The sequence below is a fragment of the Myripristis murdjan genome, chromosome 4 (assembly GCF_902150065.1).
Source record: "Myripristis murdjan chromosome 4, fMyrMur1.1, whole genome shotgun sequence".
Lineage (NCBI taxonomy): Eukaryota > Metazoa > Chordata > Actinopteri > Holocentriformes > Holocentridae > Myripristis > Myripristis murdjan.
In genome coordinates, this window is record NC_043983.1 from 36,275,401 (window position 1) to 36,295,400 (window position 20,000).

Below are 20,000 nucleotides of genomic sequence, written 5' to 3' on the forward strand. Positions count from 1 at the left end.
GGATGTAACAGGATGACACAGGATGTAACAGGATGTAACAGGATGACAGGATGTAACAGGATGAAACAGGATGTAACAGGATGACACAGGATGTAACAAGATGAAACAGGATGACACAGGATGTAACAGGATGACACAGGATGTAACAGGATGTAACAGGATGACAGGATGTAACAGGATGTAACAGGATGAAACAGGATGTAACAGGATGACACAGGATGTAACAGGATGACACAGGATGTAACAGGATGAAACAGGATGTAACAGGATGACACAGGATGTAACAGGATGACACAGGATGTAACAGGATGAAACAGGATGAGACGGCGACACGTCAGCGTTTCTGTTCATAAAATGATTTAGTTTCTATAAAGAAACAAATACCTTGATGGAGCGTTCCTCTATGCTGGGCGCGTTGTCGTTGACATCTTCCACCTTGATTATCAGAGTACCAGTTCCTGTGGCTGGGACGTCATCTACACACACACACACACACACACACACACACACACACACAACCAGCCCAACACACACATTAGACAAAATAAATTCTAAGTAAAAGTTAATATTGAAAAGAAGTGTCTTTAAATGGATTCAGAATGCCTGTGTGATGGAGGTCTTGACCTGACAGATTTGAGGAAAAAGAATTCTGCAAAGACACTGAGGTTCTCACAGGCCAACACACTCCTCCTTCATGTTCCCTTTGTTTTAATTCAAATGCGCAAGGGCAGCGTGAACATATCCTCCCTCCAGACAAAAGTTCACCCCTGATGAATTTTTGCCTGTAAGTCTTCAGCGTTTGGGTGTCTTTGAAATTTAGTGCACATCTATTTTTGCAAAGTTGAAAAGGATTGTTTTTAGGAGAAAACGTGTAGTTCAGATCCACGTGATCCACTGTGTGAACCGGACAGCTTCAGAGCTGCTGGAAGGTTTATTTTTTCACTTTGATGGAGCCAGGCTAACGACTCCTATAGACTTCAAGTGTTTATGCTAAGCTAACAGCAAATGCTGCCCATAGGAACTGAACCACTGGACATCCAGGGGAGAAGATGGTGTCCAACATCTGGTTTCAGTCTGGGCAAGCTGGGAAAGGTGGTTTTGTCCAAAATGTTGGACTGTTCCTTTAAGAGCAGATTGTTTAAACATGAGGCTCAGTTTCATAATGGTCCCTCTCTGTGCGCTGAACTGTCCTCCTACCGTTGTCGTATGCGCCGATCAGAGCGGTGTATTTGTCGTCCGTGACGAAGTGGGACTCTCTGTCCAAGTTGCTCTTCAGACTGATCACACCCGTGTTCTTGTTGATGGTCAGCCAGTCGGCCAGGTCGCTCAGTAGTTTATACCTGGAGACACACAGAACAGACGCTTAGCTGAACCTCTGTGAGCCGAGTTATTCTCATCATAAATCTGGAATAAACATTGTGTTCTGGTTATTTTTAGTGATTCAGAGTGATTAAGGGTTAGAATATTATGATGGAAGTATGTGAAGCCATTCCCATGTTCAGTGTTGCTGTGCTCCAGGTTCATTATGGCATCCACAAAGAGAAACCTCATGTCTGTAACTTGGATCTAAAAAGGGGAAGGCAGTCCTTTTCCTCCGAACTTATTAATAAAATTATCAATAATGGATGCACTTTCTTCACTGACGCTGACAGAGTGACAGATCCCTCAGTACCAGTCCCTCAACAGTCCACTAATGTTATGACTTTGAAGTTTTTAAGAGAAACAGTCTGTAAGTCCACAAGACTCCTCATGTTAATTTGGTATTTTACCCAGTTTGACCATGCAGCCTTGACAGACCTGAGATCTGCCACCTGCCTTCTCGACTCTCTGCCAGCTTCTTTAAAAATATCTGTAACTGCAAAACATCAGATGCACTACAGACAGTCAGCAGTTCTCTTCAGTCAGGCCTTTTTCGAGGGTCATTGAACCTCATCTGGCTGCCTCAGTAATAAATAACTTCAGGCCCGATATCAAACTTACCTTTTTTAGGAGAGGTCGTTGGAAAGGCAGTTTTCAACAACTTCAAACTCTCTTAGTGCCAAACAACTCATCCAAAGTTTTTCAGTTTCTGAGCACATCACAGCACTGAGAGTCCACCCATCAAGGCTCTGAACAACATTCATCTGAACAGTGACGCATCAAAAGTTTTGGTTTTAATATTCTGGATCTCAGCGCTGCGTTCGACACGGCTGACCATAAGGTACTGGAAAAGTGGGTGGGGCTTTCTGGCAAAGTGCCAAACTGGTTCAAATCGCACCTGCAGGACAGGGACTGCTTATGAATCTGAGCGAACAAAAAAGACGTGGCGTTCCTCAAGGGTCCGTACTCGGACCTCCTCTGTTCAACATCTACATGCTTCTTCTCACTCAGATTACAGATTATTATAACATCTCTGACCATCATCATGCAGATGACACACAGCTGTATGTCACAGTGTCGGCAGGTGACCACAGCCCCTCATTCACTCCACAAATGCCTCGAACAAATCAATGAATGAATGTGCCAGAATACAATTGAACATACACAAAAAAAAAGAAATACTTGTTTTCAGCCCCAAAGAAGAAAGATTACAAGTCAGTCAGTTCATGAGGACATGAGGACAGTTACAATCGGCCTGTGGCCACTCAAACTCACAGCAAGAATTAAAGGATTTCTGTCTAAAAATGATGCAGAAAAACTAATTCATGCTTTTATTTTCAGCAGGCTGGGCTGTTGTCACGGAGTCTCCACAGATCCTTCTCAGATTACTGCGCTGGCTTCCTGTCTGTCAGACAACAGATGGTAAAATCTACAAAGCCTCACTGCATCTCTGATTTGCCTCCAGAGCTCTCAGGTCATCTGGGCGACAGAGGCATAAAAATAAAATAAAATAAAATCCAATTTTCTTGACGGTCACAGTGGTCATAATGGTTTCTCTGCGGAAAAAAACAAAACCAAACAAATACAATAACGAGGTGAGATGAGGTGAGGCAGGTAGAGTTGGATCTTACGAGACTGTCTGTTTGCGCTGGAAGTCGGGGTCGGTGGCGGTGTACGTCACCAGCGCACCGAGAGCCTGGTCCTCCGGTTTCACCACCAGCATCTCTACCGGCTTGAAGATCGGAGCTTCGTTCACGTCCTCCACGTTCACCACCACGGTGCCGGTGCTGGTGGGCAGCAGCAAGGCGAAGGGAACGTCGTTCACCACTGCGATCTGCAGGGTGTGCTGACGGGACCGCTCAAAGTCCAGGCCCTGCAGGGACCAGAGAGAACATGAAACTTTAAACTGTCAGAGGCGAGCGTGGCACAACGCTGCCCCCTGCTGGTGACCGGCTGAAACTGAACCAACAGCTTGAACAGGACACTGAGCCAAGTTTATTCAAACAAAAATAGTGTGTGTGTGTTGATATGGATGTTGAGAAATATGTGTGTGTGTGTGTGTGTGTGTGTGTGTGGGTGTGGGTGTGGGTGTGTGTGTTGAGAAATTAGTGTGTGTGTGTGTGTGTGTGTGTGTGTGTGTGTGTATGCATGCGTATGTGTGGGCAGCTAGAAATACAGGGTGCAGGTCTTATTTATCCTCGCTCCGTCTCTCTCTCTCTTCTCTCACACACACACACACACACACCCTCACCCACTCACCCATTCACACACACACACACACACACACACACACACACATGCACGCGCACGTGCACACAGGCCTCAGTGTGGGTGAGTGAAAGAGAACAGAAAAATATGATTTATATGATATGATATATATTGACTGAAAAACAGTTTTAGGTTTTTGTCCTGTAACAGCTCCAGGTGTGTGCAGGTGCACTTTTCAGCACAAAATTATATTCACAATTATGTTCAACTCAATCAACAGGTGTAATTTATATGTGTGTGTTCTGCCTCTGGTGTTGCCATGCTGTGTGTTTTTCCCTCTGCTGTGTGTTGGATCTTTATGCTGCTTGTTTTCCATCAGATCTATCATTGTTTTATTCATCTGTCTACGTCTTATTGTCTGTATGTTCCTTTATGTTTTTATAAACCATAAACCTGCACAGGGACTACAGGTGAACATAAGCCTTTATGGCTACAAGGTGAATTCTTCTGATCATTAATGTGCACGCTCTCCTCTTAAAAGGCTCTTACCTTGGCAGTTTTGACGATGCCCTCGTTCTTGTTGGGTCCTGTTTCCACGGTGAAATAGCCGTCAGGATCGCCGCTGACGATCTTGAACTTGGCGTTCCAGGCTGGAGAATTGGGCTCATCGCCATCGTTCACCGGCATCTTAACAACCAGAGCTCCCACTTTGTTTTCAGGGATCGTCGCTTCATACTGGGAAGAGGCAAAGCACAACATGTTTTGGGAGGGAGGCAACTCCACCAGCCACAGTCTCAATCAAAACCAGCCTCACCTGTGCAACAAGTGTGACCACACCCCCTGCCTGTGTTTTCAAGCCACGGCTCTGCTCGCTTCTTTTGTTCTTAGGCGGCTTCCTACCTGAGAGAGGAGCCGGAGGCCCGTCAGCCGGGTTCAGAGCTGCTCCTGCTCTCTAAATGTGAAGGAGAGGAGCTGCACTGCCTCCTTTCCTGTCTCCTTCAGCAAAGAGGACACACCGGAGCTCCTTTACCAAAGGCAAGGAGACAACGCCCTCCCATAATTCCTTGTGGCAGCAAAATCTAAAGCGACATTCACATTTCAAGGTGCACTGAGTTTGGTTGTGGTCATTGTCTTCCAACCAATCAGATATGAGACGTTTTTGTGCGGATGATGTTTTTAGTTCAACATGTTTGAAACGTGAGGATGATGGTGCGTACAGCAGGAGATCTGGAAGCCGTACCTGTGACACCTGTCCTGCAGGAATCTAAATTCTTTTCATACAGTCAAACTAACTGGGATTCATGTGGCTGAATCTGAGCTGACAGAGCGCGAGCAGCCCTTCTCAATGTGACCAACAATTGGTTTCATTGTCTTTTAATTTCACTGACAGCCTCAGTAATGAAATCATATTTTTCAGCGTGTTGTCCAGCTTTTTATCTCCTGCATGAAACAACAACACGGGGATCTAACATGAGCTTTTTGTTGTCCATTTTCAAAATGTCACGTCAGTAATGAGTGTGTGTGTGTGTGTGTGTGTGTGTGTGTGTCTGTAACATCCACCATCAGTGCAGTGGGGTTCAGTCCTGATGAGCTCTCCTTCTCATCTTTCCTTCACCTCATGACCTTTTCCATCAAGCTCAAGGAGAAGCAGTTAGGAAAGGACAAGACGACATTTTTGTTTTCCTTCTCGACCACAGCCAGGCTTTATGAGCAAATCATTGATTAATTTGGGCCAATATGGGAACAATTACTGACAGCTTGATTTGACAGTTGACAGGTTCAGGGGTGATTCAGGATGGGACAACACAAACTTCTATCAGAATAAGAACAAAACCAGTTGACAGGTGGATTGGACGGTGTTGGGCAGGATGTTCAGGGTCATGTGCCCTAACACAGGTGCTGTCCCATGTTCCTGCTCTCCTCACCTCCTCCACATTTTCCAGAACATTATGATGGGCGTACATGATCGCCATTCCCACACCTAATTATGTGTCATAAGTTGCTGCAGTCATTTTTGGGTTGATACCATTTGTTGCACAGATTTGGTGAAAAGTTTAAGTGCAGTGATGCTGTCAGCTCCACACTGACACATGGGCTGCTGCAGCCTCAACAGGTTGCATTGCATGCTGGGTACACGGTACTCACTGTGGACTGACTGAAGGTCGGGGCGTTGTCGTTGCTGTCGGTAACGGAGAGGATGACCTTTGCGTTCCCTGTCAGCCCAATTCCCTCTAAGTCTGCAGCCTGCACCTCCAGGGTGTACTTCTTACATTTCTGTTGGCAGAGACACACACTGTGTTCAGGCAGGTACGCTCTGATATGTCAGAAACCTTAAAGGAATAGTCCAACATTTTGGGCAAAATCCTATCCCCATCTTCCGTCTGTCTCAGTGATCCTCACGCCGCTGAAGGTGGAGGAAGATCCACCACTAATGAACTTCTCCTCAAACCTCTGCTTTGTTTTTTAATTCCAAAGGGGAATTTGCCCCAAATTATGGAGTGTTCCTTTAATTTAAGTAAATGTGAAGAAGTCAAGTTAAGGGAAAGTTGATGGACCAACAAATGTAAACAGTAATATTTCATGAGAGTAACTGTAGGAATGAAGTGAGTATACACCCTTGCACAGAGTTTTTTCTAAACTTAGCATATGTGCATGACACACACACACACACACACACACACACACACACACACACACACACACACACACACACAGAAACACCTTCTGCTTGTTTAGTATAACAGCCCCAGTCACAGGCTGGTGATGAGCGTGACTCAGCCCAGCCGAGGCTCCACCGATCAGCAGGGATCCTGAGGAAATAGCATCACCGATGTGAACTCGTTTCGAAGACCTGCTGGCAAAAATAATGACTGATGCCAACAGCCAATTATCCTGGATTCATTTTTTTTTTTTTTTGCCATTTTAACATAAATATTTTTAAAGTACCAATGTTTTGGCATATTTTAGGGTGTTACCTCAGTGTCATGAACAAAACACGCACAGAAGTTTACACCACCAACTGAGATTCCCGTACATGCTCGATCCCAGGCAGCTGTCTGGAAACTTCAAGATTTACCTTTCAGGAACCATTTTGACCTTTCAGTGCACACACCTGACAATTCATCAGTGAGCAGCCTCCATGTTAGCTAACTGTAGTTCCCATCATTTACATGTTACATGAAAACATATTCACAAGACAGTGGAACAGTAGTCTTATTCTATATCCAGGCTAGCACCAAAATAAGTCATTTCACTTGTTTGCAAGCATCAGCTGACAGATGCTGGAAATGATGAGCTGCACATTCCCACAGGAGCTAATTTTGGAGTGTGACATCAGTTCAAGCTCAAATTCAGGTTCAGGTTTATTTAGAGCCTCACATCACTTTTACAGAGTCAAAGTGTTTTACATGCCCAGTATTTACAACAAACAGGACGGCGCCGGGACCGGGACGAACTCCACATTTTCTGCCAGAGTGACTCTTCCAGTGGGAGAGCTGTGTGAGAGTGGGGCACTAGTCAACCCACAAGCTAGGCTAATCCTGTCTGGAGTGCCCATTGTTAATGGAGGTGAGACAGAAAAGAGCGAAAGAGAAATTGTAGTAGGAGCTAGGAGAGATAGCAGAAATTCAAGAAAGTCAATTACTATAATACTATAATAATTCTGACTGAGAGCAGCAGCAGCTGCTGGAACCGGAACATGGAACGTCTTTAAAGCCTCACCTCTCTGTCCAGCCCTTTAGAGTTGACCCGGATGACTCCACTCAGAGGGTTGATTTCAAACATATTGCCATTGGGCAGCTGTGGATCCTGGCTCAGAATTTTGTAGCGAATATCTGAGTTTGCATTACCCGGTTCGTCCAAATCTGTGGCCTCAACCTTTGTTATCTCAAAACCTGCAGGGAGAAATGGAGATTTAAAGGGATATTTTACTGCCGGAAAGATGGTCTTTTCATAAAACAGGGCTGTCTGTGGAGTAGACTTGCTTTGCTCCTGGTGCAAGAAGAGGAAACAGCGTTCTTTCAATCTGTCTGTCCATGGAGGTGGGCAGACAAAAACTGAGAAAGTAAAATCTGTAGTTGGAGCAACAGCTGGTTAAAGTCTAAGTGAGCAGGGAGCTCCAGGTTCAGAATTAAGGGCCGGTAAGCATCACCCATACCGTGATGCTGCTTGAAAAATCAGTAAAGTATTCATTACAATGCATCAGTTTACTAATATTAAACAGATGGGTGACCTGCTAACTCATCTGTTTCAGCATCCTACTGACCAAATGAAAAGATATTAAATATCAGCAATAAACAGCTTTCAGCAATATTACTAACCCTACTGCCTAACTGGACTTTATTACGCTGGGGTTAATTTTTCCTTGGTGTGATAACAGCTGTCATAATAATGAGCTGACATTCCAGATGTGACACTCATCCTGCAGGGTAAATATTGTCTGTCTCACATGACCAGTGGAACTGACCAAACTGCTGGAAGGGTGCAATTTAATGCTGTTTTGGGCAATTTCAATTAAGTAAATAAAAGTGTGGCACATGATGTAAACATGGATATCAATTTTGACATGTTTTACATAATGTATTGAACTATTACCTCTACATAAAAAATATAAACTCTGTAGTATGTAATAACAGCCCCGTTGTGTAATACGTTATTACAAAAAGCAAAGTTTTTATTACAAGATGTGTGTGTATTTAATTGCATTGGTCCACATCAGGACGTACCTACAGACGAGGCCTCGGGAACGTCTCCCAGGAAGGTGTCTTTGGTGAAAATGGGTTTGTTGTCATTCATGTCAATGACGAACACTTTGATTTCCATGGGTTCCTCAATAGCTCCTGACCCGACTGCCTCAGCAGCAGCCAGAAGCTGCAGACACACAGTTAACAGTTTGTTATCCTCTGGAGAAGAAACTCTCCCTACAACTCCTCAAAATAATAAAATTTCTGAAATGTTCCAGTCAGGTTTACTGAGTCTGTGCTTATGACAAATGATCTTTTAAGAACAGCTGACACTGTTCAATGTTCCATTTTTGCACTGCTGGTCCTAAGTGCAGCTTTTGATGCCATTGACCATAAAAATCTGATTGACAGGCCACAGCAGTGGGTCAGTACATTTAGGACGGACTTGAAGTGGTTTTGTTCTTAATTGACAAATAGAAAATGTTTTGTTTCTATTGGTGACCATGTCTCTCCTCAGCCTTGAGTGCCATTTTATTTTCGCGCTATATGGCCACTTCATACATAAAATTTCCTTCCACTGCTATGCTGATGATACGCAGCTATATCTCCCAGTACAGTCTACTGTGACTCCAAACCTGTCCAATCTAAGAAATTGTCTATCAGATGTTAAAAATGGATTTCAACACATTTTCATAAACTAAATTCTGAATTCTGAAATACTTAAATTCCTTGTCAATGGTCCTGACAAACTGCATTGACTGTCAAGGGCCTGGGTTTGCTCTTTGACACCAACCTCACGTTTGAGAAACAAAGAATGTATATATGACCTGCTGTCCCCAGACCAGCGAGCAGCCTGAGACCCTGCTGACTGAATGTTTTCTGTCCGGGCTTCTCGGCTTCGGGACGTCCCACCTCAGGAACTCCATCGCTCTCTTCTTTTAAAACTTATTTTTATCATAAGGCTGTCTTTCTGCTGTTTTCTGCTTATTCTCGATTGCAACTCCTACCTACGATCTTAACTCCTTGATCTAACTTTATATTGTTGCTTTATTTAGGTTTTTAATCACCCATTGTCTTTTACATTTTATTATTCCTTATGCCTACCTTTTTTAAAATTACTACATATTTTATTGTTTTGTATTGTGTTTTTGTATTGTGTTTTTATGTGTTGTAGAGCTTTCTGAAACACTGATTTTAATATGTGCTACACAGATACACTTAGTTATCATTATTATGATATTACGATTGTTGTTCTGAAACTAAAACTTCAGGGTGACTACACATTACATCGCTCACTATTAACAGCAGAGACAGAGCCTACCCTGTACTCGTCCTGTTTCTCTCTGTCCAGCGGCTGTGTGACGTACAGATTCCCGTTGTCTCTGTCCACATGGAAGAGGCCGACAGGATCCTGGTCGGCTCCTGGTCCAGTGATGGAGTACCTGATTGTCTTAAATTTATCTTCATCAGATCGTATCTGTACAAAACACAGAAACATTAGACCAACATTAGAACAACTGGATGAAACAATGTTAAGAGGCGTCTATGACTGCATATCCTCATCTTCAGTGATGTGGCAGCAAAATATTATCTTCACTGATTATGAGCAGGATAAATGAGTTAAAACAGGGCCTGTGTCAATTTATTCCTCAGTGACAACAATGGTAACGATGCAGATATTCAAAATAAATAAATATTCAAAATGCAGTTGAACTGGATCTGTGGTTGTTCTTACCTGCACCATAAATTTGGGGAAGGGTCCTCTGTCATTTTCAGGAAAATTAATTGGAGGGATGACCCAGGCTCTCTTTCTCCTCCTCAAATACTGAGAGGATTTGGGGAAGAACAGAACACGAACATCTGATTCGGCTGGACTCTGGAAAAACATACAGATGTGCTGTCAGTAGTGTTACCATGTTAGTGCACACATTCCCAAAAATTGTGTGTGAAAAGCTGTGTGTTTTCTCCTTAACAGGAAACAAGAAACAATAATTCTTCTCCGGTTGTAATTGTTGTTGTGTAGGATTTCTATTTAGTGACACAGTAACCCTCAGACTCTGTGGGCTCTAGTTTCCCGGCGCAGCGCGGGGTGGCGCAGTGAGGCGAACCCCGCGCAGAGCTAGTTTCGACCGGCGAAGCGGGAGAGGCGGACAGTGTCCAAGTTTCGCAGGCGGAGGTTCGCCGAGATGGGAGTGGCGGCGCAGCGGGGGGAGGTGCCGACAGATTCGGCTTGGCGCAGTGACAGTTTCGTGCTAAAAGGCTTCGCCGAGGTGCGCCAAAAGCTCGCCGTCTGAAACCACGTCTACTTTCAGCGCAAGGCGGAGCGGAGCCAGCGCAGTGGAAGTTTGGCTGGCTGGCGCACATCACCAAAACCTCACGATCAGCACAAACGGTGCCAATCTCCTTTGATCTGACATCAGCTGTGACGGGACAGTTGATATGGAGATATATGTATGTGCTGATTGTGATCGTAGCATTGAATAGTGGTTTTTTCGGTATTTATTGCATCGTTCATGTGTCTAACATCCCGGAAGCCTGCCTGTGAGGTTTTGGTGACGTGTCCGCACTGCTCGCCGGTCTCCGCTCCGCGCCTGTCTCCTGAGCTCCGCCCGCGGCAATAGACCTCCATGTCAGCTGTGTAAACTTTCATTACGCCTTCACGCAGCGCATTTTAAAGGCAAGGACAGGGGCTCATTTGATTGGTTACATGTGAATCGGCTGTGTCAAACCCACTCCATGCCTTCTCTCCTCCCCTCCGCCGGTAGGAGGGATGGCGGAGTACTTGCGCCACCGAGAACGGCGTGCCAAACTTGGAAAATCCGCCTGGCCACACCCAGTTGGCGAAGCGCATCTGCGCTAAGCCCCCGCCTCGCCTGGTCTGCGAAACTAGAGCCCTATATCTGTGATCTCATTCTTTCACTACCACATCCATCTGCAATCTGTCCCAGTGCATGCTGGGAGATCACAGTCTGATAAGGCCAGTAGAACCAGATCATCTGCAAAGAGCAGAGACTTCCCCTTCTCCCAGTGCCTTGCCACTACGGAGTTTCCCAACCACCTCAGCGACCTCTTCCAGGGAGATGGGAGAATCCCCCCAAATCCTCGGGCCCTGCCTCCTCCACCAACAACCTGTCAGTTGGGTGTAGGAGGTCCATGGAAGTCTTCCTTCCACCTCCTGATCACATCCTCAGTTGAGGTCAGTATCTCCACATCCCTGTTGAGTACAGCCTGGATGCAGCCCTGCCTGCTCCTACTGAGTTACCATCGTTGCTGCAATCCTTTTGGCCTGCTGGTACCTCTCAGACGATTCTGGAGTCTCCCATGGTAGCCAGGCATGGAAGGCCTCCTTCTCAGCCTGACAGCCCCTCTCACCGATGGTGAGAGCGTCGCACCTGACGCTGCGACGCTGTGACGCTGTTTCCTGCTTCGTAAGGTCGCTGCTACCTGTTCCTTCTCTCTCTCTCTCTCTCCTGTTCAAACTAATCGTTAGCCATACATATTACGTCTCTTCTGTAGCTGGTAGATTTTATAACTTGATTACCTTGCTATTGTGATAACCCTGCTACTTCTTCAGAGTCGATAGACTAGCGGAGCTAATCGCACTCTGTTTACTGGCTTATGTACTAGCGCTAGCGTTAGCCTAGCTATTAGTTAGCTCTGTGTTGCTGCAGTAAATCCAGCCTTGGACAACGATGGTGTGCAGTGACTGCTCCGCTTTCTCAGATAGGATGTCTCTACTAGAGAGACGTGTCCGTGATTTAGAGCAGCTACTTTTGGCTAGGGATACGCTAGACATCACGGGCACTCCAGATAGCCTCAGTCCCGGGCCTGATAGGCGGCCCGCTAGCGCTAGCACTAGCTTAGCCTCGTCGGCAGAGGCGGCGGGGTTTGTCTCTGTTAGCCGGCGTGGGAAGGCTCGCAAGAGCAAGTCACCAGTTGTGTGGCCTGGTTTGCGGTCGCCCCTCCCGACTGCAAACCGGTTCTCGCCCCTCTCCAGCCCTGTTGGTAACCCCGTGGGCCAGCGTGTCTCTCCCACTCCTGTTGACAGAGTAGAGCAACGCACGCTAGTGATAGGAGACTCCATCACCCGCAATGTTAGACTAGCTTCGCCAGCTGTGGTTCATTGCTTACCTGGGGCCAGAGTCTCCGACATAGAGGATAATCTTAGGGTGCTGGCAGCATCGAGGAAGAAACAGGGGACCCAGGCACACTACACCAGTAGCTATAAGAACATTGTTATTCATGTCGGCACCAATAATGCTAGGATGAAGCAGTCAGAGATCACAAAAGCTAGCTTAGTCAGGACACTTGAGCTAGCTAGAAAGATGTGTCGGCATCGATTAGTTGTCTCTGGTCCCTTACCAGTGAGGGGTAATGATGAGATGTACAGTAGGTTAACCTCGTTGAACCGCTGGCTGGCCCGTCACTGTGCTGAGCACGGTTTTAGCTTTGTGGATAACTGGCCTTCCTTCTGGGGCCGCCCTCACCTGCTGAAAGCGGACGGCCTTCATCCTACTGGGGAAGGCGCCACTCTTTTGTCTAGCAATATAGATAGAGCTTTAGCTTCTGTTTGACACTAGGGATTTAATACTCGGCAGGTGGCAGGTGATTAGAGAGCCTGCTAGGTATAGAATTAGTGTGGGTGTGGAGTCATCTAGTGTAGCTAAGGTGATTGGTCAGGATATCTCTCATAGTATAGATAATCAGACTACTGGCTTGGCTTACGACATGGAGACAGTCTCCCTACCCCACTGGCCCACTCACAGTCTCCTGGTTGGCCAGTATATGAATCTACAAACTACCCCTTCTACTGTTGTAGTACATCCCTGTAACAAAGCACCTTATAGACTACAAAACCATACTCCTCAAGCTATTAAGCCTGTGCTTACTCATCGTCCTAAGCCTAAAGGTTTGGGACGGTCAGCTAATCACACTAGATGTTTGGTCCCTATTAATACCTCAGCCAGTGGTGGGTCTTCAGATCTGCTCACCACTGGTCGTGGCAGCAAGAACCTAAAATTTGGTTTTATAAATATTAGATCTCTGGCTACCAAAGCTTTACTTATAAATGATCTAATTCTTGATCATGGATTGGACATGATTGGTCTGTGTGAGACATGGTTGAAACCAAATGTTTTCCTGCCCCTAAATGAGGCTACTCCACCTAATTACTCCTATGCCCATGTAGCCCGGGCTCATAAACAAGGCGGTGGTGTTGCCTTAATTTACAAAGATATATTTAAATTTACATCTAATCTGGAAAATAAATTTAAATCCTTTGAGGCTCTTGTCTTGAGTTCATCTTCCTCAGCCATGCATAGCCTTTCTCCATTTTATATGGTGGTGATCTATCGACCGCCTGGTCCTTACTCTCAGTTTTTAGATGAGTTTGGTGAATTTTTGTCAGGCTTAGTTACCCATTCTGAACAGATCTTGGTTTTTGGAGATTTTAATATCCGTATAAATAAGGCTGATGATCCACTGAATAAAGCATTTTCAAATCTTATTGATACATTTGGATTTACTCAGTCTGTTCAAGAGGCAACTCATTGCAATGGTAATATCCTTGATCTGGTCTTGTCTAAAGGGATTGTTGTTTCTGATCTGACTGTCTTATCAGCCACCTCTGCTGTGTCAGATCATTTTCTTATTAAATTTGAGGCATCGCTGGCCTGTCCTGTTAGTGGTGGCACAGATGTAATTACTAGTCGCCATATTGGTCCCTCTGCTGTTGCTGCGTTTAGCCAGCAGTTGCCTGGAGTTTTGGCTCCTCTCACTGTAGAGACAGGCTCTGTTGAAAACCTTACTAGTTCCCTCAACGTGGCCCTCTCCAGTCTCCTTGATACAGTTGCCCCGCTCTCTACCAGACCGAGGCGACTGAAGAGATCCACACCCTGGTTTAATGAAGAGATACGAGCTTTGAAGCAGGCCTGCAGGAGATTGGAACGACAATGGCGAAAATCGAAGTTAGTTGTTTTTTACCTATCCTGGCATGATAGCTTATTGAAATATAAGCGCGCCCTAGGTGTGGCTAAAGCAGCCTATTTCTCCCGCTTAATCGCCATTAATAAACATAATCCTAGATTTCTCTTTGAGACAGTAGCAAAGCTCACGAAAAAACAGCCATCTGCTACTAGCTTATCACTTACAGCAGATGATTTTCTGGACTTTTTTGGCAACAAGGTTGAGGAAATCAGGCAAAAAATTAATTCTGAATCCGCTGCAGCTCCTGCGGACTCATTGGCAGTCGCTAGCTCACCAATAGTCCCTACTATCTCGGTTTTTGAGGCTGTCTCACTTGATACCTTATCTAAGCTTGTGATAGCCTCTAAACCGACAACCTGCTTTCTTGATCCGCTACCTGCCAAGCTTTATAAAGAATCCTGGCCTTTACTGGGCTCTACAATGCTAGATATTGTTAATTTATCTCTTAGTACTGGCATTGTGCCCAGCAGCTTTAAGACAGCTGTGGTCAGACCGCTTTTAAAGAAACCACATCTTGATTCTAGTTCTTTAAATAGCTATCGCCCAGTTTCCAATCTCCCGTTCATGTCTAAAGTGCTCGAGAGAGTTGTCTTTCAACAACTCTCCACCCATTTGGCAGTGAATCAGCTGTATGAGCCTTTCCAATCAGCTTTCAGGGCCTGTCACTCCACTGAGACAGCACTTACTAGAGTTGCCAACGATCTTCTGTTGGCTATTGATGCAGACTCTACCTCTGTGCTTTTATTACTGGACCTCAGTGCAGCCTTTGATACTGTTGATCATTCCATTTTATTAGAGAGACTAACTGAGAATTTTGGTGTCACGGGCCTGGCTCGTGCATGGCTTAACTCATACTTATCTGAAAGAACACAGTCTGTCATGTACAATAATACTAGATCCAAATTCTCCAATGTTAAATGCGGGGTACCTCAGGGCTCAGTCCTGGGTCCTCTTCTCTTTTCCCTGTACATCTCGCCACTTGGACAAATTATACGTAGCCATGGTATTAATTTCCATTGTTATGCTGATGATACTCAGCTATATTTGCCCATAAAGGCTGATGATCCCACAGAGATCAATAGATTAGAGGTCTGTCTGGCTGCGGTAAAGAATTGGATGTCACTAAATTTCCTGCTATTAAACTCAGATAAAACTGAGATGTTAGTAGTCGGCCCTCCCAGACATAGACACTGTTTTGAACAGTTAACAGTTCTACTTGACAACTGTGTGATTTCACAAAGTGTGGCAGCCAAAAATCTCGGTGTTACTTTTGATCCCTGCTTATCCTTTGACAGGCACATTAAGGATATCACCAAGACTGCCTATTTTCATTTACGTAATATAGCACAAATTCGGTCTTCCCTGTCCATGGCTGACGCAGAGACCTTAATTCATGCATTTGTTTCAGCCAGACTTGATTACTGCAATGTCCTGTTTTCAGGTCTCCCACAGGCCAGCACCAAAAGTCTCCAGATGGTTCAAAATGCTGCAGCTAGGGTCTTAACTAGAACTAGAAAATTTGATCATATTACTCCAATTCTGGCCTCCCTTCATTGGCTTCCTGTGCATATTAGATCTGACTTTAAGGTGCTTCTGTTAACCTACAAAATCTTAAATGGGTTTGCCCCATCTTACCTTTCGGATCTCCTTAAACCCTACATTCCATCGCGGGCTCTCCGCTCTCAAAATGCGGGGCTGCTTTGCTTACCTAGGATTAAGAAGAAGTCAGCAGGTGGCCGGGCCTTTTCCTATCGTGCCCCGCTGCTGTGGAATAACCTCCCTGCTGACGTCAGGCAATCTGAATCTGTTGATTCTTTCAAATCTAGATTAAAAACTCATCTCTTCGGCCTAACTTACGGCTGACAGTTAGTGGTACGGTGGGCTGGTTCTCTGTCTCAGTGAAGTAACCCAAGCACTCACCTGCCGACGAGATTATGAAATTATTGCTCTCACGGAGCTAATTATCAATTAGTCTTCTCCAGATAATTAATGTTCCACCTTTGTCTCTGTGTGAGTGTGTGTGAATGGTTGATGTGTGTTTGTCCGAGTGCGTGCTGTCTATTTTAGATCCAGGTCGTTGTGGTGTAGGTGGCTGTGTGGCCCGGGTCCCTGGCTGCTCTGGTGCATCCAGCTTGCCTTGGCGTCATCATCCCTCATCCACCACCTATCTATTCCCATACATTTATTGTTTGTTATCTGTGTTTACAACATCTATTGCACGTCTGTCCGTCCTGGGGAGGGATCCCTCCTCTGTTGCTCCCCTGAGGTTTCTTCCTATTTTTCTCCCTGTTAAAGGGGTTTTTTAGGGAGTTGTTCCTCATCCGATGTGAGGGTCTAAGGACAGAGGATGTTGTATTTTTCTGTAAAGCCCTTTGAGACAAATTTGTATTTGTGATTCTGGGCTATACAAATAAATAAAATTGAAAAATTGAATTGAATTGTGTCCACCACAAGGTCCTCGGGTTGCCACCATGACAGGCACTGATGACCGTCTGGCCACAACTCCAAGCTGCCACTTCAAAAATGGAGGTTTTGAAGAAGATCCATTCAGACTCCATGTCCCCAACCTCCCTCAGGATTAATGAGAAGCTCCTCTGGAGGTATGAGTTATGGACAGAGTGCTCAGCCAGACATTTCCAGTTCACCCTCTCTAACCACTGGGGTTTACCAGGTCTGTCCGGCAGCCTCCCCCACCATCTGATCCAACTCACCACAAGGTGGCGATCGGTTGACAGCTCTGCCCCTAGATCCATAGATCTGTGATCATCGACCACTGGCCTAAGGAGCTCTGGTACCAGGCACACTTATGAGCCTCCTTATGCTCGCACATGCTGTTCATTATGGACAGTCCATGACTCACACAGATGTCCAACAACAAAAACAACAACAAAGCACCACTCGCGTTCAGATGAGGCAGGTTGTTCCTCACCCAACCAAGTTTCTCCATCTTTGCCAGAACTGTTGAAGTCGCCTCGTGGCACCACAAAGTCCCCAGATGGTGCCTTCGCTACGACACTTCCCAGTGACTCTAGCTTTTTTTTTTTTTTTTTTAGCAAAAACCTGATAAAGTGTATTAAATGTTATAATGTGTACAGCAGTAAACTGTTAATAAATTGTTTATTATCTAATTAGATTAGAGTTAGAAAAGATTAGAAAAAACGCACACAAAAAACACCAAACACGAAAAGACACCAGAGAGCCAAAAGCTGCTGCACTCATGTGCGCCGCCATCTTTAAACCTCTACTAAGTAAACATAAGTAAACTAATAAGTTAACATCATTAATTATAATATTTTGCTTTGTTAACTGTAAATGATGGTTATTACAAGGCGTTGCTTAGTTCCTGCTGGGGGCCTTACCAGACTGAAGCAGGGTGTTCAGTTACCATTTAATTATGGACCAAATTAGCCAGATGGGGGCGCTACATCATGGTAAAGTTCTTCAGGGCTTGGACTCGTTAATCACTGCTTGTGTTTGTGTTTGTGTTTGTGTGTCCAGCTGCAGTACCTGTGTGCTGTCGGCCGGTGGGTCCTGCTGGCTGGCCTGGTCATTTCCATGGTGACGCCCAGGTTGGCTGTCGTTGTGATGGCAGTTGTCATGGTGACGTGTGCAGTGGCTGCAGTCGTACTCAACCCTGGCGGGCACGGTCACCTGGCCGCTGTGGGAGCTGAAGGCGTGGATTAGGAAGTCGTGGTGTCCTGTGTGCAGAGTCAGCTCTGCGTTCACCTGGCCAGGTAACACACAGCAGAGCGTCACACTGAGCGACACGTTCAGAGGAAAACAGCTGATCCACCGCCGAGCTCGGTGCAGCATGACAGCCTGTCTTTTGAAAATAACTGCTGTACAGTTTCCTTTAGTTATGATATCAATATTTTACAGGTTTCCAGCAGACTCTCTGGAGGATCAGACAGCCTGAGTGAACAGACTGCACAACTATTATTAATTAATTAATTAATTAATTAATTATACCTGCAGGTTCCACTGTGTAATATTCCTGTGTATATAAGGTGAATGTCAGTAAACTTTTATATATACTCAGTTTCTTATTTCTGTATTTACTGTAATATTTTGTAGGATTCATGCACATATTGAGACTTAATGCACATAATGCACATACTTTTGGTACAATCTACACGTAATGCAGATACTGTTTTGCAAATTTCTAAGGCTCATATTCTCCCATTTCTTTTTCTATTTTGTATAATTTCATTCTTCTCTTGAGAATTTGAGCAGCTGCTGCTGACCCAGTTTCCTTGGGGATCAAAGTATTTCTGATTGTGATTTTAGCCGCGTGTTGCTCACCGTCAGCGTGCCGTCAGCGTCGACCGTGAAGCGTCCGTCGCTGCTGCTGAGAGCGAAGCGTCCTGAGCAGCCCTGGAACAACACTGAGAGGAGAGGCGCACAACGTACAGTCAGCTCCATGACTACATGGACAGTGACACAATATTCATAATTTTGCCCTTGTACACCACAACAGTGGATTTGAAATGAAGTTATTAAGACGTGATTGAAGCGCAGACTTTCCACTTCCCTGACTTCCTGGAAGTCAGGAAATATACAAGTTTTTTCCTCCAAAGACTTTGGAGGAAACAGCGCTGAGCTCCAACCAAACTCAAACTTAAGGCTGTAAGGGCAGGAAGGACAAATACCCTCACAAACCCTCAGCTCATTCCTCACCCTGCCCCCCACCCTGCCCCCCACCTACACCCCAATCCTTAATCCCTAATCCCTCCTGACAGCCAATCAGCTTTACTCCTCTGTGAGGAACGTCCAAAACATCCTCACAAGAACAATGGCTGCTCAAGAGCTGGTCCTCACAAGTATAGCTAAACAACCTCACACACACACACACACACACACACACACACACACACACACACACACACACACACACACACACACACACACACACACACACCAGGTAAAATAAAAGCGTCTGACAGCATTTGAAAGGTTACAGAACAGGCTGGGGCACGTAGTTTGATCTGTGGTTTCATCTGTGAGAACGAGCTGAGACCTGAGCAGGTTTCGCTTTATCTGTGGAAACACACACACACACACACACACACACACACACACACACACAGACACACACACTAAAGACCTGAGGAGATAGGGCGTTCTTGGTTGCAGCCCCCAGGCTCTGAACTGCCTCCCCGTCCACATCAGAGCAGCCCAGAGCCTGGAAATGTTTAAATCCCTGCTCCAAACCTCTTCTCACTCACATTTGCTTGCGATTAGATTTTCCCAACGTATTCCTTTGACTATCCCTTCTATTTTATTCCTGTTCTCTTAATGCACTTTGCACTTTTTTACTAGAGTCATTGTCTTTTGTTGTTTTTGCTGTTTTTTCCCATGCCTTTGTATTTTGTTCTTTACTGTGAAGCACTTTGGTTCAGCCAAGCTGCTGTAAATGTGCTATAGAAATAAATATGACTTGACTTGACTTGACTTGACTTGACTTGACTTGACTTGACTTGACACGCACACACACACAGACATACACACACACACACACAGACATACACACACCACAATGGGAGGCTTGGGAGGAACTGCAGCTCTGCCCCACAGAGCTGCAGTTCCTCCCTGTAAATGTTGATAAATTCATGATAAATTCTTTATTTACCGTGGGATAACCCCTTGAGATGCAGCATCTCGTTTCCAAGGGGGTCCCACGATCCTTTATAAAAGACAGAAGTCTCGATGGAACCGGGCCGTTTACAACCTGAACTGCAGGTGAAACAAACCGTCGCCCCCTCCTGA

The 20,000-nt window shown here is 45.3% G+C and overlaps 2 protein-coding genes across 4 annotated transcripts in view; one reads left to right on the top strand and one right to left on the bottom strand.

The window, feature by feature from the left end:
* The window catches only part of LOC115358063 (B-cadherin-like), a 26,738-nt gene that overhangs the window by 5,708 nt on the left and 1,030 nt on the right, over positions 1 to 20,000 (bottom strand). For 2 of the 3 annotated variants that reach the window (XM_030049851.1, XM_030049852.1), the window contains exons 4-14: positions 18,537 to 18,619; positions 17,742 to 17,960; positions 9,985 to 10,125; positions 9,571 to 9,726; positions 8,292 to 8,436; positions 7,288 to 7,460; positions 5,713 to 5,841; positions 4,117 to 4,302; positions 2,991 to 3,232; positions 1,198 to 1,340; positions 385 to 476 (exon numbers count right to left, since the gene is read on the bottom strand). In XM_030049851.1, the coding sequence (XP_029905711.1) occupies positions 385 to 476; positions 1,198 to 1,340; positions 2,991 to 3,232; positions 4,117 to 4,302; positions 5,713 to 5,841; positions 7,288 to 7,460; positions 8,292 to 8,436; positions 9,571 to 9,726; positions 9,985 to 10,125; positions 17,742 to 17,960; positions 18,537 to 18,619 (1,709 nt within the window). Of the gene's footprint in view, positions 1 to 384; positions 477 to 1,197; positions 1,341 to 2,990; positions 3,233 to 4,116; positions 4,303 to 4,381; positions 4,500 to 5,712; positions 5,842 to 7,287; positions 7,461 to 8,291; positions 8,437 to 9,570; positions 9,727 to 9,984; positions 10,126 to 17,741; positions 17,961 to 18,536; positions 18,620 to 20,000 lie in introns of those variants that run through there. The other variant, XM_030049853.1, reaches the window with a different exon arrangement.
* LOC115358064 (uncharacterized) overlaps positions 12,955 to 20,000 on the top strand; it is a 22,341-nt gene continuing 15,295 nt past the window's right edge. Inside the window, exon 1 of the mRNA XM_030049854.1 lies at positions 12,955 to 14,082. Within this exon, the coding sequence (XP_029905714.1) occupies positions 12,978 to 14,082 (1,105 nt within the window). The 5' untranslated portion in view covers positions 12,955 to 12,977. The remainder of the gene's footprint in view (positions 14,083 to 20,000) is intronic.